The 15,348-nt window shown below is 37.1% G+C and overlaps 1 protein-coding gene across 1 annotated transcript; it reads left to right on the top strand.

Annotated features, from left to right (window-relative positions):
- The first annotated feature begins 433 nt into the window (after positions 1-433).
- On the top strand, positions 434-5,086 carry LOC144972318 (growth arrest and DNA damage-inducible protein GADD45 gamma-like). Its single transcript, XM_078913414.1, has 5 exons — positions 434-618; positions 1,215-1,319; positions 2,424-2,649; positions 3,261-3,413; positions 4,639-5,086. The coding sequence occupies exons 1-4, from the start codon at positions 560-562 to the stop codon at positions 3,363-3,365; spliced, it is 495 nt and encodes a 164-aa protein (XP_078769540.1). The 5' UTR covers positions 434-559; the 3' UTR covers positions 3,366-3,413; positions 4,639-5,086.
- The last annotated feature ends 10,262 nt before the right edge of the window (positions 5,087-15,348 follow it).

Here is a 15,348-nt window from a genome sequence, read left to right on the forward strand (position 1 = left end):
TTTTTGTCATAAAAGCGCAATGATAATGATAATAATTTTTTCTTTCAAATGAGACGCGTCAGTCGGTTCAGGGGGAGATTAAGAATTCTTTGTCGCTATCTGGCTTCCACACTAACCCACTCTGATTAACAAGCGGTAAATTCAATGTCATTGACACAGTGATTACTGATGGTAGCAGATATAATATTATAACCTTTGATCTGAGAAAAACCGGTGCATGTAATTTTGCTCAGTATCATCATATTATTGTTTCGTCAAGTAGCATGGCAACGGGGAATACCCGAGAGGTCATGTGCTTCTTCTTTTGATCAGGTCAATGGGTCAATCAACAACCAATAGAATACCGAGAAGGGTTTGCCTTCGTTTTTTCAACCAATGAAATTGTAATATCTAGTAAGATGCCTAAAATAGTTATAAGGATGGTGCAATCCACATTTTGCATCATTTTATCCCTGGCATCCTTAGAGACTAGACGCACCGCAAACTGCAACGTGAAATATCATTTTAAAAAGTCTTCAACCCACTAATATCCAAAATATTTATCAGGAATAAAAAAAAGATGACTTTTGCCGACACAATGGATAAGGAAAACTCAAATGATATACAACTTAATACAAGGTAAGTAAAATGAAAGCAACTTCGTATTGTTATTTATTTGGCATGGCATATCTAATGCTTTGCAAAAACGGCAACGTCGGCAAAACGTTTCAACTGGCAGAATTAATTTGTGGACCGCTGATTGAACTATCTCCGTGTAACTAATTAAACGTTTTCCAACTGTTGAAGTCGGTATAATTTTTTTAATGGATCGGGTCTTCTGCATGCTCATTTTTTTTGAAAGATGTAAGTTGATCAGCCAGTGCTCAACTGATCTCTACTCAAAATGCTTACAGACACCCGCTCTGTGGCTGTGCAGTAGCCTGGTTATCGAACCATGAAAGTGAAAGCAAAACCCATATATCAGATTTTCTCAATAATTTGATGCAATACATACGTTGAAGTTGAATTTTTTATTTATTTGCAAATAAAATTTAACCACCGTGAAATCGCCTTTGAAACATTTAAAACCAACAAACGGAATTGGAATATCAGCAGATTGCCATGATAATCTCACAATCACAATGGTTAACTATCGTCAATATAAATTATTTTGAATAATATGAAGATTATGATGAGATTGTATCAAATTATAATTTCATCCCTTTATTCCGCAGAGAATCCCGAACATTAGGACACTTATTGATGCTATGTGTGAAACAAGCAACAAGGAGAGGTGGTCTGCATTGTGGAATGACAACATGTGCACAACTGCTGAAAACGTAAGTCTTTAGGTATTTTCCCACTTTACCTATCTATATTAGTGAAGAATGACAATAATGGATGTTGTTATCCAGTCATATTTACAAATTGATCAAATGGAGAAGTGGTCAACGTAATCGACTTTTTACAAAAAGACACAATGATTGAATGAATAACAAGAAACTGTAATGATAGCAAAGATCCAAAGAATTTAAACCTAAGCGTACAAATTTACAAATCTGGTAGCAGCATTGCGAGCTTAATTTAATATTGTTGCAATTGAGATTAACAACCAGACCATAACATGATTGTTGTTTAGGCATTGTTTCCAACTGTTATAGTATGTAATTGAAGAATAAAAACGATCCAATCTTTGTAGTTTTTGATGATCTGTGCAGTTGTAAACTTAAAAATTATCCTGAATGACTGATAGAAAGTAGGCCAAGCAGGCCGCCATAATAAGTGTTCAACTAAAAATATCAAAAACTTCATTATAGATTTTTGAATGTAATTGAACTGATCAAAATGGATGCTTGGACAAATTATAAATTATTGTAGTATCAGTTATGAACAGTTTCATGTTTTGGAACAAACTTGAGCAATAATGGTCATGGTCAGTCATAACATTGGTGATGATTATCTCAAAAACTCTAGTCTGGTCCTGTATTCTTGGATGTCACATTTTACTTTTCGTCACTATACTCAGGTATAAATAAGTATATGTCAATAGGCAGTCATTTTAGGAGTGCTGAAACAAAGGGCAATATATCTTGTTTTGGAACAAACTTAATCAATAAGGATCAAATCAGTCACAACATTGGTGATAATTATCTCTAAAACTGTAGTCTGGCTTTGTGTTCTTGGGTAAGGACACGCCTTACTTTTCTTCATAAAACTTAGAAGTACCCAGCAATTGGCAGTAATGTTAGGAGTGCTAATACAAAGGGCGATATCTGTGTGAAATAATAATTTAATTCCTTATGGAATGCCAAGGAATGTATGTGGTACATAATGAATATCATTGAGCATGGTGCTAATGAAAAGTATATATGTCCAAAGTTATTTATTTGATTTGATTTTCTACTTTCGAGGGTTACACACAATATTTTTCATTATCTCCACAGGGATCATAACTCGGTCATGTACTGTGTTTTGCCTTCTGGCTGTGAGCAACTGAGTATGCAGATTCACCATACCCTCATCAAAGCATTCTGCAATGAGAAGAATATACCAATCTTCCTGGTGAAAGACGAACAGTATCTTTCAACATTGATCCGGAAAGTATCGGCCAAAAGTAGGCGATGTAGAGTGAAAGGAAATGCAGAGGACATGAATTGTGTTCTTGTACAGGTAAGATTTTAATCTTGGAGATAATGATGAAATTATGGTATTTTGAAAGTCAAAGTAATTGGAATTGTAATAAGTATTGAAAAGCCTGGTTAAGCTTGGTTAATTAACATAAATTTGGCTTAAGACTCTCTTTATCAATATCAAAGGTATACCATAATAGATCTATAAATTATAAATCATTGACTATTGTCAATAAATATTTTTTAAAAACAACAAAAGACTAATGGAAATGTAAGTTGATTATTAACAGATCAAATCGTATAACAGATCTACTATTGTGCACTCTGAATCAATCAAAACCCAGCAGTAAAATCATTGCAAATCTTTCATACAAGCTGTGTGAAATGACATCCTAGTGTTCCTCATACCAGCATTCTTATATACCACAAAGCCTTGCTATTATTGAGATTGCTCACCTTTGCCTTCTGCTTCTTACTCGTACAATAAAAATGATACATTTCAAGAAAACAACATGATTCACTATAGCATTTTTATTTCTTCCCTCTATTTAACATATTATATTCTTTTCACTCTTTAAGCATAGGTACAGGAAATAATTTATGTGGCAAATGATTAATCACTTATAAATTTATTCTTTTCATTTATCTCAGTATCCTGGAAAAGGCATTAGCAAGTTTGACAAAGAGCTAGTGGAGCACTATAACCGATATATGAAGAATGGAATGCCAGTGCCTGCAGTAGATGTGCCAGTATGAGGCCAAGAATGGACCAAATTCATGAGAAAAAAAAGGAAAAAAAGAAAAGTGAGTTGATAATTTAAAGTTTTCAACAACTGCACAGATCATCAAAAACTGCAAAAGATTGGATCATTTTTATTCTTCAAAAACTTACACACTATAACATTTGGAAACAATGTCTTAACAATCATGGTAGGGTCTCATTGTTTATTCTCCATTACAACAATATTAAATTAAGCTCGTTGACATCATCTGGATCACCACTTACATTGAAGGTATAACCAACTCATGGCTGTACAAATAAAAGCAAAAGATCTCATCTGAAGTTCTCGACAACGGAAACAAATTGTCAAAATTCAAGAAATATTTAGTTCCTCTTTTTTGAGAGCAGTTCCATTAAGCGTTTGAAAGCAGTTTCGGAAAGGAAAATAAAATGTTCTTCCTTTCATTTGAAATACAACCTACAGATATGGATCTGCAAGAATTTAAAAAAAAATCAAACAAACTTAAAGTGAACAGATAAAATGGTCCAAGTGAATATATACAGATCTATAGATATTTTATGCATTTAATATCTTACATATTTTGCTCATTTATCGTAGAATTCTTCCATTGTTAAGAGCGAAAAATGCTTGATATAAATTTAAAGACATCATTTGTATTCAAAATAATGAGAGGAACCACTTACTGGTATCGATTCAATGCAAGTACTCCCACCTCATTGTCATACTCGCTAACCAGAAGGTTGACACACTCCCCATGTGCTATAAATGATGGCGTCTGCTTTAAGGAGATTTGACAAAAATTCAGATTTTTCGATAAAATCATCAGTGTCTAATCTCATAATACAAGCAAACCATCTTCCAATTTTAAATACCATGCAAAATTTGGTAACGATTGGTTCAGTGGTTTTGGAGTCTTAGTGTTGCTTAAAATCCTATTTACCAAATATATTAACAGATAATACCTTTTACTGACACTGAAAAAGTGTTGCAAACACCGTAAAACCCTTATTGATGATGATAATAATAATAAAAACAAACTAATTTACAATAGTTTTGGCGTCTTGCTTTCAATTAGATCTTGGATAAAGGGAAAACTGATCTACTGACCTACTGACTTTGTTGTGTCATTGTGGTCCATTGTTTAACAGTGACTATTTGATTACAAATAAGACTAAAATGAAGAGCTGTGTGTATCTCAATTCCTTCTTTCCTTTTCAAGCACCAATACAATATATTATTGGCTTGGTGATTTACAAACCTTTTCTCTTATTTTTGTGCTTCTACAGAACGTCTTCTCAAGACCATAAACAGAAAAACAAAGTTGTCCAACAACAAGAACAGCATGCCAAGGATACTTACTTAAGATGATTGCATCAACCCCATCAGCTAAATTACAGCAGTTTTGATTGTCATATTAAGATTGTGTCCTTTGCTGAAATGCACACTGATGTTGAATCACTCTACAAATCAAAGTGGAACCCACTTTTGAAAAGTGAAAATAAAATTTTCAAAGCCGATAAAATACATCAATGTATTTACCCATTAATTGTTCATAATTTCATATTTGTTAACTTTGTAAAACACTGTAACAATATTGCCAATGTGTAAAAATTGTGGAACTACTATATTGATATGTAATTATGTTATGAATTGTGAATATGTTTGCTATTGATAAGAAACAATTTTATTCAAACTTCAAGAAAATACTCTTGGGATAAATAAACTCTTTGAATTGGAAAATACATTTGTTGTCGATTTATTGGATATCATCAAGATTTGGTTTAAAAGGGATTTCATGTTCAAATGGCATTCCCCTGAGGGTTGGAGAACTCTTGCCTTCTACAATATAAATATTTTTTTGTCCTTTCCATGTAATTATGTAACTTTGTGTTTATCAATTTAGAATGAAATGATGGTGTAGTGGTGACGATGATGATAATGAGGAAGATAGTGATCTGGTGGGGGTCGTTGCAGTAGTGGTGGCAGTGAAGACGAGGTGATGGTTGTTGTAGCTATAGTGGTGGCAGTGATGATGATGTAATAACGGCAGTAGTGAAGATGATGGTAGTCATGATAAAGTGGTGGTAGTCGACGTAATAGTAGTGATGATTGTTGTATTGTTGGTAATGGTGATATTGTAGTGGATGTTGTTTATTCATGTTGTTAGTAGTGATGATGATCTTAACAAGTGTGTATGAAAGGTGCCAGACAAAGCAAGAAAGAAAAATAGGAAAAAACCATCCCAAAAAATCAGTCTACCTCGACTGGGGATTGAACCTCAGACCCGATTACTGATCAGACGTTACACCAGAGAGGCTCCCGGTAGTTGGGACAATTTTTAATACTTATATTCTTCACAAGGGTACACGTTTTACGCTGTGAACCCTTGCTTGCATTATCATTAAAACAACACATACATACATTGAACACAAGAGGCTGAGGACAAAGACATTTAAGTTGCTCCATTTAATTTTTTTGAAAATATCAAATTAAAGAAATTTTGTAGTGGTGATGATGTTTTTGTTTTGTTTTGTCTTTTTAACTCACTCAATCCTAGAGATTTTGCTGCTTTTCGAAATAGGAAAAAATATAGTAAAAATGAGCATGTGCATAGATAGTTTTATTCAACTATCATTAACATGTAAAATCTAAAAACATTAGCTTTGATAATACACCTATCATTTGTTTCAGAAAAATGTAACAAATAGGTTGGGGTAAAAGTAACCAGGGTAAACAACGGATATAGTCGGTGTTAGGGTTGAGTGAGTTAAGGATTTTATGGCACTCGCGACACATTCGGGTCATTTCAGCGCCAGTAAAAGGGAAGAAAATGGGATAGCCAAAAAATTTCAGATGTACAAGTAAAAGTAAAAGTACACGAGAAAAAGTAAGACAAAGGGGACAGATTGAAATAAGGAACAAATGTTGATTCCAAAAACAAACAAAATATGCAAGCCCGCAGTAGCTTGATGCTATTCAACTATAAACATTTTCACTTGTCTTAGGCGAGAAGGGAGTGGGTTGGTAGACTTACGTGAAATTTTAACTTCAGCTCGGTGCAGCATGTAGTCTCTGTGTGTGTGTGCTTTGAAGAGAGACATGGAATATGGAGAGAGTGTGCTCAAAATGAATGTGGTGATCTATTAGGTAAGTACAGGAATGTGAAAAATTTAACAGGCTAAAGAACTGAGTGAATACTTCACTCAGCCAACTTTACAAAGAGCTAAACGGGACACCCTAACTTGCACTACCGTCATGACCCAGAATGGCAGTATGTTTGGACTATTATATACTTAGACATAAAAGGAATCATACATGCCAGGGTCATTTCCTTACATATAAAGTCCAATATTTAAAAAAAAATTTTTCTCCATGTTGTCAAATCGATTCGCTCCCGATTTTCAGGACTTGATATGAGAGAGAGAGAGAGAGAGAGAGAGAGAGAGAGAGAGAGAGAGAGAGGTCAACGTGTTTGTGATGATCTAAGTATAGAAAGGTGAAAATGTCAAAATAATCGAGGCTTAAAAACTGAGTGTACTTAATTGATGTGTGTGTGAGTTTGTGCGAAGAGAGAGAGAGAGAGAGAGAGAGAGAGAGAGAGAGAGAGAGAGAGAGAGAGAGACGGCGTTTGCAACACTTTTTCAGTGTCAGTAAAAAGGTAGATTTTATAGAGTTATCAATTGATCAAAAGGGCCCGAAAAAAAAAATATAAAAAAGTAAGACAAAGGGTTCTGGTTCAAATAGACGTCAGACGTGGTTTCCAAGACTATTCTCTCAATGACTAAGACACACGCATTGCGCATAGGATCCCACTGATAAGAAGAGGCTACACTTAAATGCTTACATTATATTATATTCAAAACAACAAATCTGACAGTACCTACACAAAAGAAAGGAAGTTATTGCAAGGACGGTAATGAAAATGCTGTGATAGTGAGTACGATGATGATGTGGCAGTGGTTATAGTAATGGTGGTAGTGATGATGATGAATTTGTGGTGGTGGCAGTGGTTGTGATGGTGATGATGTGGTGGCAGTGGTTGTGATGGTGGTGATGTGGCAGCGGTGTTGGGGCAGGTTGTAGTAGTGGTGGTTGTGATGATGTTGATGTGGCGATGATGGTAGTGGTAGTAGTAATGATGATGGTGTAATGGTGGTAATTATGACGTGGTAGTATTCACGTTGGTAGTGGTAATGATGGGTTGTAGTGTAGTGGTGGTAGTAGTGATGATGTGGTTGTGATTGAACTTCTGGTGGTACTGATGATGTTATGGTTTTAGTGGTGGTGTTAGTGATGGCGATGTGGCGGTGGAAGTGTTGATGACGTGGTTGTGGTTGTACTAGTGGTGGTAGGGTTGATGGTTATTTTTGGTGACGGTTGTAGTGATGATGATGTATGTAGCAGTGATGGTAGCAATAATTATATGACGGGGAGCTGCAAGGTCTGGGCCGGACGTCCCGCTTGCTGAAAGGAAATTGATGTGCATTTCGAACCCAACACCTCTCATTTCCAGGTGCATTGATTGCCGCATAATCCTGTCTGACAGAGATTATTGCAATGACCTCTCATGCATTATTGTGTCCATAACAGCACCTTCTCGTGGTGTTCCCCGTTTCTACTGAGTTTGTTATGGGCGCGACCGAGTCCCCGGCGGTATAACCGGGCTAGGGAGTAGGTGGGACCCCTTCCTCTTAAGGTGCAGGAGACAGAACCCACCGATGAGTGGTCTATGCTCTGCTCCTTACCCGCCCACCTCACACTCATTCTGTAGTATGGTGTCCTCTGTATGTCCCTAGGAAGAGGAGCTACGACTAGAAAGGACAAGTCGCCGTTCGCGTGGCACATACCACACTTGCCTAGTGATTTGTTAGCGCGTCTTAGCAACACGCTCCTTGGCTGGCCGCCGGTTTCGCCTGGCTAGACTAGAGGGGGAGGGAAGGAGGGGAGGTCTAATTAAACTGGGCACGTGTGTGTGTACCCTTTGTTTAGTTATTATTTTTATTGGGCCATGTGTTGTAGACACCCATCAGTGACTCTTTGTTGAAATTTAGTCTTTTTCATTTTAGTATTGAGTGGAGATCTGTTCCCACATGTTATAGACAACCATCAGTGACACTTGAGATTTCTAGATCTATAGTAGGCTAGTACTAATAAGATCTGAGATATTTTAGAGATTGAGTTGAACATGGAAAACGCTGAGTTGTACATTTTGTTAATTTTATGTGCCCCCCCCCCCCCACCTTGTTTTTTTCTCTCTCTCTCTCTATCTATCTATCTGCCTCTATCCCTCTTCCCCCCCCTCTCTCTCTCGCTATATTATATCTACCTATCTACCTACCAATATATCTATCTATCTACTCACCCAACCCCAAAATGAATTTTAAAATCACAGATTATTATAATAATGATAGATCTTTATTGTCCATCAATATGGCAATTTGTCATTTAGTTACACTTGTTATGACGTTATATAATAACGATAACATTGAACAGATATTTCACTCACTTATTCTCTCTCTTCTCTCTCTCTCCTCTCTCTCTCTCTCTCTCTCCACACACACACACACACACACAATTGAGGAATGTGAGTACATTTAGTTAATTTTGTGTGCCCCCCCCCCCCTGTTTCTCTCTTCTCTCTCTCTCTCTCTCTCTCTCTCTCTCTCTCTCTCTCTCTCTCTCTCTCTCTCTATTTTCTATCTTAATCTATCATCTATCCTCTATCTATCTCTATCCCTCTACCCCCTCCTCTCTCTCTCCATTCTCGCCATATTCTATATATCTACCGACCTATCTGTCTATCTATCCCCGACCCACCCAACCCCAAAATAAATTTTAAAATCACAGATTATATTATATTATTATAATATAATAATAATAATAATAATAATAATAATAATAATAATAATAATAATAATAATAATAATAATAATAATAAAACAATAATAACAATAGATCTTTATTGTACATAAATATGGCAATTTGTCATTTAGTTACACTTGTTATGACGTTATATAATAACGATAACATTGAACAGATATTTCACTCCTACTTTCTCTCTCTCTCTCTCTCTCTCTCTCTCACACACACACACACACACAAATGAGGAATGTGAGTACATTTAGTTAATTTTGTGTGCCCGCCCCCCTGTTTCTCTCTCTCTCTCTCTCTCCTCTCTTCTCTCTTCTCATCTCTATCACCATCTATCCCCCCCCCTCTCACTCCCATTCTCGCTATATTATATATATCTACCTACCTATCTGTCTATCTGTCTCCCGACCCACCCAACCCCAAAATAAATTTTAAAATCACAGATTATATTATTATTTTTAAATTAATAATAATAATAATAATAATAATAATAATAATAATAATAATAATAATAATAATAATAATAATAATAATAATAATAATAATAATAGATCTTTATTGTCCATAAATATGGCAATATTTCATTTAGTTACACTTGTTATAACTATATACTTATATTATGATAACGATATCATCGAACAGATATTTCACTCCTACTTATTCTCTCTCTCTCTCACACACACACAAACACTAAATGCAAACATAGAAACATACACATAAAGATACACATCCATAAACAGAAAGGCAGGCGACAGCCGTATCTAGGGCTAACACTTAGCGAGGCACACGCACTTCGCGAGTCAGTGTGCGAGGGCTGTGACCATTGGCTCAAAGAAGGAATGTCCTTTCTAGAAGCGTTAGCTCTCCTCTTTCTAGGGTATGTCCTTACTTTTCTTAATCTACCCCTATAGCTCATACCTGTTTCCTAGTGCTGTAACTTTAACACTTCTATACTCCCTCATTGGTCGGCCTGTGGCCCATGTCTTCTGCATGACTATCTGTGATTGATTGTAATCATATATCCTTCTTAAAAAATTGAGATTTTTAGGGGAAAGGGCTGGTATCCCTTTGTTTAAGGCCCACAGAATCTCTCATCGACACAAATGACCCAGGACGTGACGATCCTCTGTTTATGAAATATGGCCCTTTAAGCAGAAAGAATAACTGAAATAGATAAATGCAAGCCAGGAAACAGTAGGTGGCGGGAATGGGCGACCGTCAATCATGAAAGAGACTGTGGGAAAGACAAAATGAAGGCTACTTGACTAAACCCTATAAAAATTAATTATATGAGGAACATGCATCTGCAGCTCAACTCCTGATGTTATGCAGCTGACAAGGAATACAGGTTAGGGTGGGAAGACAGACCAGAGACTCCCCAGCATGCCATGACAAACAAAAGGAAATCATACGAGCTCGGACGTCGCCTCGAAAAAGGTCCGCGCCAGACAGTGAGTACCCAGGCTGATCTGCGCGAAAAGTCAGCTACTGGGACAAAGAAATTCCACAAACATTCGAATATTTTACAAATTAACATTTGTGGAATCAGGAATAAAACGACAGAGCTGAAGAAATTATTAAATGAAAAGGAAGTTCACATTGCTTTACTTCAGGAAACCCTGTATAAAAATAGCGATCCATACATTGCTGGTTATACATACTATACCTGCAAATGTGACGACTGCCGTGGTGTTATTAATTATATAAGAAATGACATCACGGGAGATGTTACTTCTAAACAATCACATAACTCAACCGATGTACAGAAAGTCACCTTATGGCACCTAAATAAGAAATTTACCATTTACAACTCTCCACGGTGTACTATAAACCTAACAGATCTCAACAGTTCCCAATACAACAACACAATAATTGCTGGCGACTTCAATGGCCACTCTCCACTTTGGGGATACAAAAATTTAAACACAGGAAAAGAACTAGAAAAGCTTTGCAATACAACCAACCTCACCATTTTACAAAATGCAGACTCAGTCCCCACCCTTCTTCACAGAGCTCATATGTCCCTGAGTCATCCCGATCTAACCATCATCTCCTCTGACCTTCTGAATTCTTGTCAAATTAAAGTCCTGGATGAAATAGGCAGTGACCATAAACCAATTTTAACACAAATAACAGTTCAAACACAGAAGAAAACATTTGAGCAGAAATCCAAATGGAGTTTCAAGAAAGCAAACTGGGATGTTTTCACAGCAACATTAGATGACCAGCTTCCAAAAATTACAGATACATCAAGTGTAGATCATTTAAACGAAGCCCTCACCAAAGCCATTCTTGCAGCTGCAAAAGCAGGAATTCCAAGAGGTAGTCGACAGAATTACAAACCCTTCTGGAGCAAAGAAATTGAAAAAGCAGTAAATGCAAGAAAGGAAACAAGGAAAAACTTAGAGGAAAACAAAACCATTAAAAACAAGATTGAGTACAATAAAGCATTGGCAATTGTCAAAAGAACTATTAACAACGCTAAAAGAAAGAAATGGGCAGACACATGCGCTAATATTGACCTCAATCAAAATGGGAAAAAAGCATGGGCCTTACTTAATAATCTTAACAATGAAACCCCGAAAACCAACCCAAAGCCCATGAAAACTACAGAAGGAACAATCGTAGATGACCAAAAAAAAAAGCCATAATCTTCAACAAACATTTTGCTTCAGTAAACAAGGCATCAAAAAGAAGTGAAAAGGACAAAAAATTGATTAAAGACCTTAAACATCAAGAAAAGGCCCCAAAAGCTATCTCATATCTGTTCAAAGAGGGCTTTACCATGTCAGAACTTCACAGAGCTATGAAAAAACTCAAGTTAAGGAAATCCCCTGGACCAGATAAGATACACAATGAAATGCTCTTGCATCTTAGCGTGAGAGGTAAACAGATGCTTCTCAAACTTATAATTCTAAAATGGGAGACAGGAATAGTACCAAGGGGATGGAAAAATGCTATTATAATTCCAATCTTAAAGAAAGATAAACCACCCGACGAAACGAAAAGTTACCGACCATATCCCTCACCTCATGTGTTGGAAAGATCGCTGAGAGAATGGTAAATAACCGATTATACTGGTGGCTGGAGACATGTGGCCTACTAAATAAATATCAGGCAGGCTTTAGGATAGGCAAAGAACAGAAGATCAATTGTTTAGATTAAGTCAAAAAATAGTTGATGGCTTTCAAGATGGAAAACATACAGTCGCGGTTTTTGTTCATCTCCAACAAGCCTATGACAAAGTATGCAGGAAAGGGTTGTTATCAAAAATGATGGACTACAGAATTGATGGAAATCTCTACTTCTGGATTAAACAATTTCTCAGTAACAGAGCAATCCAAACAAAGATTAATAACGGACTGTCAAACAGAGAAGTATTAGAGGAAGGTCTCCCACAAGGATCCTGCCTCAGCTGTACTCTCTTTCTTGTTTTTATAAATGATCTACCAGAAGTATTACAGACAGAAAAGGCCCTGACGATTTAGTTATGTGGTATACTACAAAGCACCTACCAATAGCCTCCAATAGAATAAATGAAGATTTAGAAAGCTTATACACCTTCTGTGATAAATGGAAATTAAAAGTAAATTGCAATAAAACAGTCTACTCTATATTTACTAAGAGCCATCCTGTTTCCAAGAAAGAAATAACACTCTCCATCCAAGGCCATCGACTCGCGAAAGAAGAAAACCCCACATATTTGAGCATACAGTTAGACAGACAACTATCTCTGAACAAACACACTCAGAATGTAAAAATCAAAGCCACAAAGAGACTCCAGTTACTAAAACGACTAGCCAGTACTAATTGGGGAGCAGACAAGAACTCGCTTCGACAACTCTATTTAGGCTATGTGCGTTCCGTCATGGACGACAATTTAGCCCTCCAAAATGTAGGTAGTAAAAACACACACAAAACCTTGGACAGAATACAAAACCAAGCCCTTCGTTTCATCTCCGGTGCCCTGAGATCGACACCCACAGCAGCATGTGAAATACATACTAATGTGGAACCACTTGGACTTCGCAGAGAATCAGCAGTGCTTGAAATGGTTGAAAGATACAAACGAAAAGAGGAAAACCATCCAAACAGAATTCTGGCAGAGAAATGGAAACCAAGAACAAGATTAAAACAAAAATCCCTGCTACACATTGCTAACAACTTGAATGAAAGACACAGGCCCCCAGAAAACAGATAAAAATCTATTTTAATCAGTCAAAAACCTCCATACGCCGAACTAAAACTTCCAAAAATAAAGACTAACCTCGTAGAAAAAACAACAAGAAATAAAAACAAATCAGATATACAAACATTAGCAATGAAGACAATACAAGAATACCCAGACAACTGGATACATGTTTACACAAATGGATCTGCCCACAAAGGAACTAAAAATGCTGGGTATGGGTTTGTAGTAGAATACCCAGATAAAACCTGTGATAAAATCCACAATTCTTGCGGAAGCTCCTGCTCAAACTACGAGGCAGAGGCAGTTGCAATAGAAGCCTCACTGTGACACCTCTCTTCTGTTTTCCAGCTAAACCCTTCAAAACTTCAAAACACTGTCATCTTCACCGACTCCAAATCGGTTCTCCAAGCTCTCGATTTAGATAAACTCTCCTTAACGTTCAATAGTTTAAGATCTCAACTAGATGAATTCCTTACAACACACAGAGTAGACTTATCTCTCCAGTGGATACCGGGACATTCAAATATACCAGGAAATGACAATGCAGACAGACTAGCCAGACTCGGATCAACACTTTTACAACCATCATTTCCAGTATCCTTAGACACAGCAAAACAAATAAGAGAGAAGAATGGATGAACAGTTGGGCAATGAGCACCACGGGTAGATGTATGTTTTCCCATATGACCACTCCTGTAAAGACTGATTGCCTAAATAAGCTCAGAAGACACCAGCAAAGCATCATCTTTCAACTAAGAACACAACGCATACCGCTCAACAACCATTTAAGCAAAATTACAAAAGACACATCCCCTTGCTGCCCCCAATGTCAACACCCCAATGAAACAGTAACACACCACTTGCTTGAATGTCAACCTCTTGAAGACCTGAGATGCACATTCCTCCCACCAAATCCAAGCATCAGTAAAACACTTTATAGTCATCTGTAACAACTACAAAAGACATCTAACTTCTACGACATGGCACAAGACCGAAGGGCTAGAGCTCAGGTGGTCGCTGGTTCGGATAAGTAAGTAAGTGGTGGTGGATGTAGTAGTGATGGTAGCAATAATGATATGATGGTGGTTGTAGTTATGCTGAAGTCATGGTGGTCGTCGTACTAGTGGTGGTATTAATGGTGATGATGTGGCTGTAGTGGTAGTGATGATGATTTGGCAATGGTTGTAGTAGTGGCGGTAGTGATGACGATTTAGTGGTGGCAGATATGGAGGTGGTACTGATTGTGATGATGTGGTTGTAGTGGTGATGGTATTGAAGATGTGGCAGTGATGATGATTTGGTGCTGGTTGTGGGTGGAGTGATGTAATGGTGATCATAATGTACAATCGAGCCTGGTTAGATCTCATGATCTAAAATTATTACAGGCTTGCAAAATGTTATTACGAAGTGGAATCTATTTTTTAAAAACCTTGTGGGGATTGAACTGAGTTTGACCAGCATCCATTTTAAAAAGCGGCAAGCAATTGTTGTTACTGATATTGTCAATTTCACGTTGAACAAATTAGGATTTACTGATAGTACTAAAGGACTGCTTTTAGCTTTTGACGCTAATTACCTAACTGCATCGTCATGATGATGGTTTTTTTCATTTCTCACGGTTGGTAAAGGAGGCCCACTTGAAATTTGTCCGTCGCCATGTCTGCATTGGCTTGTCTTGGACAGTTTTGCCTTCAGGTGAACAGCACAGAGCAACTTTCGATAGCCATTGCATCATCTTTCATTCTTTGCCTACAGGTGAACAGCACAGAGCAACTTTCGATAGCCATTGCATCATCTTTCATTCTAGGATCAATCTTAATATGTCTAGTTTGGAACCATCTAAAAGTTCCTCCCATACAAAAGCACATTAGTCAGCACGAGTGTTGCTTTGCAGTCTAGGGACCGTTTGCATGAACGCAGACTAGAGCTTAGT

Source organism: Berghia stephanieae, chromosome 1, assembly GCF_034508935.2.
Source record: "Berghia stephanieae isolate SIO BIC M18660-M18661 chromosome 1, UCSD_Bste_1.3, whole genome shotgun sequence".
Classification (NCBI taxonomy): domain Eukaryota; kingdom Metazoa; phylum Mollusca; class Gastropoda; order Nudibranchia; family Aeolidiidae; genus Berghia; species Berghia stephanieae.

Excerpts from the sequence above, each read along its gene's own strand:
- LOC144972318 (XM_078913414.1), top strand. The coding sequence starts at position 560 with ATGACTTTTGCCGACACAATGGATAAGGAAAACTCAAATGATATACAA. Across the intron at positions 619-1,214 it reads GATATACAACTTAATACAAG|AGAATCCCGAACATTAGGAC; the intron begins GTAAGTAAAATG and ends TTTATTCCGCAG. Across the intron at positions 1,320-2,423 it reads TGTGCACAACTGCTGAAAAC|GGATCATAACTCGGTCATGT; the intron begins GTAAGTCTTTAG and ends TTATCTCCACAG.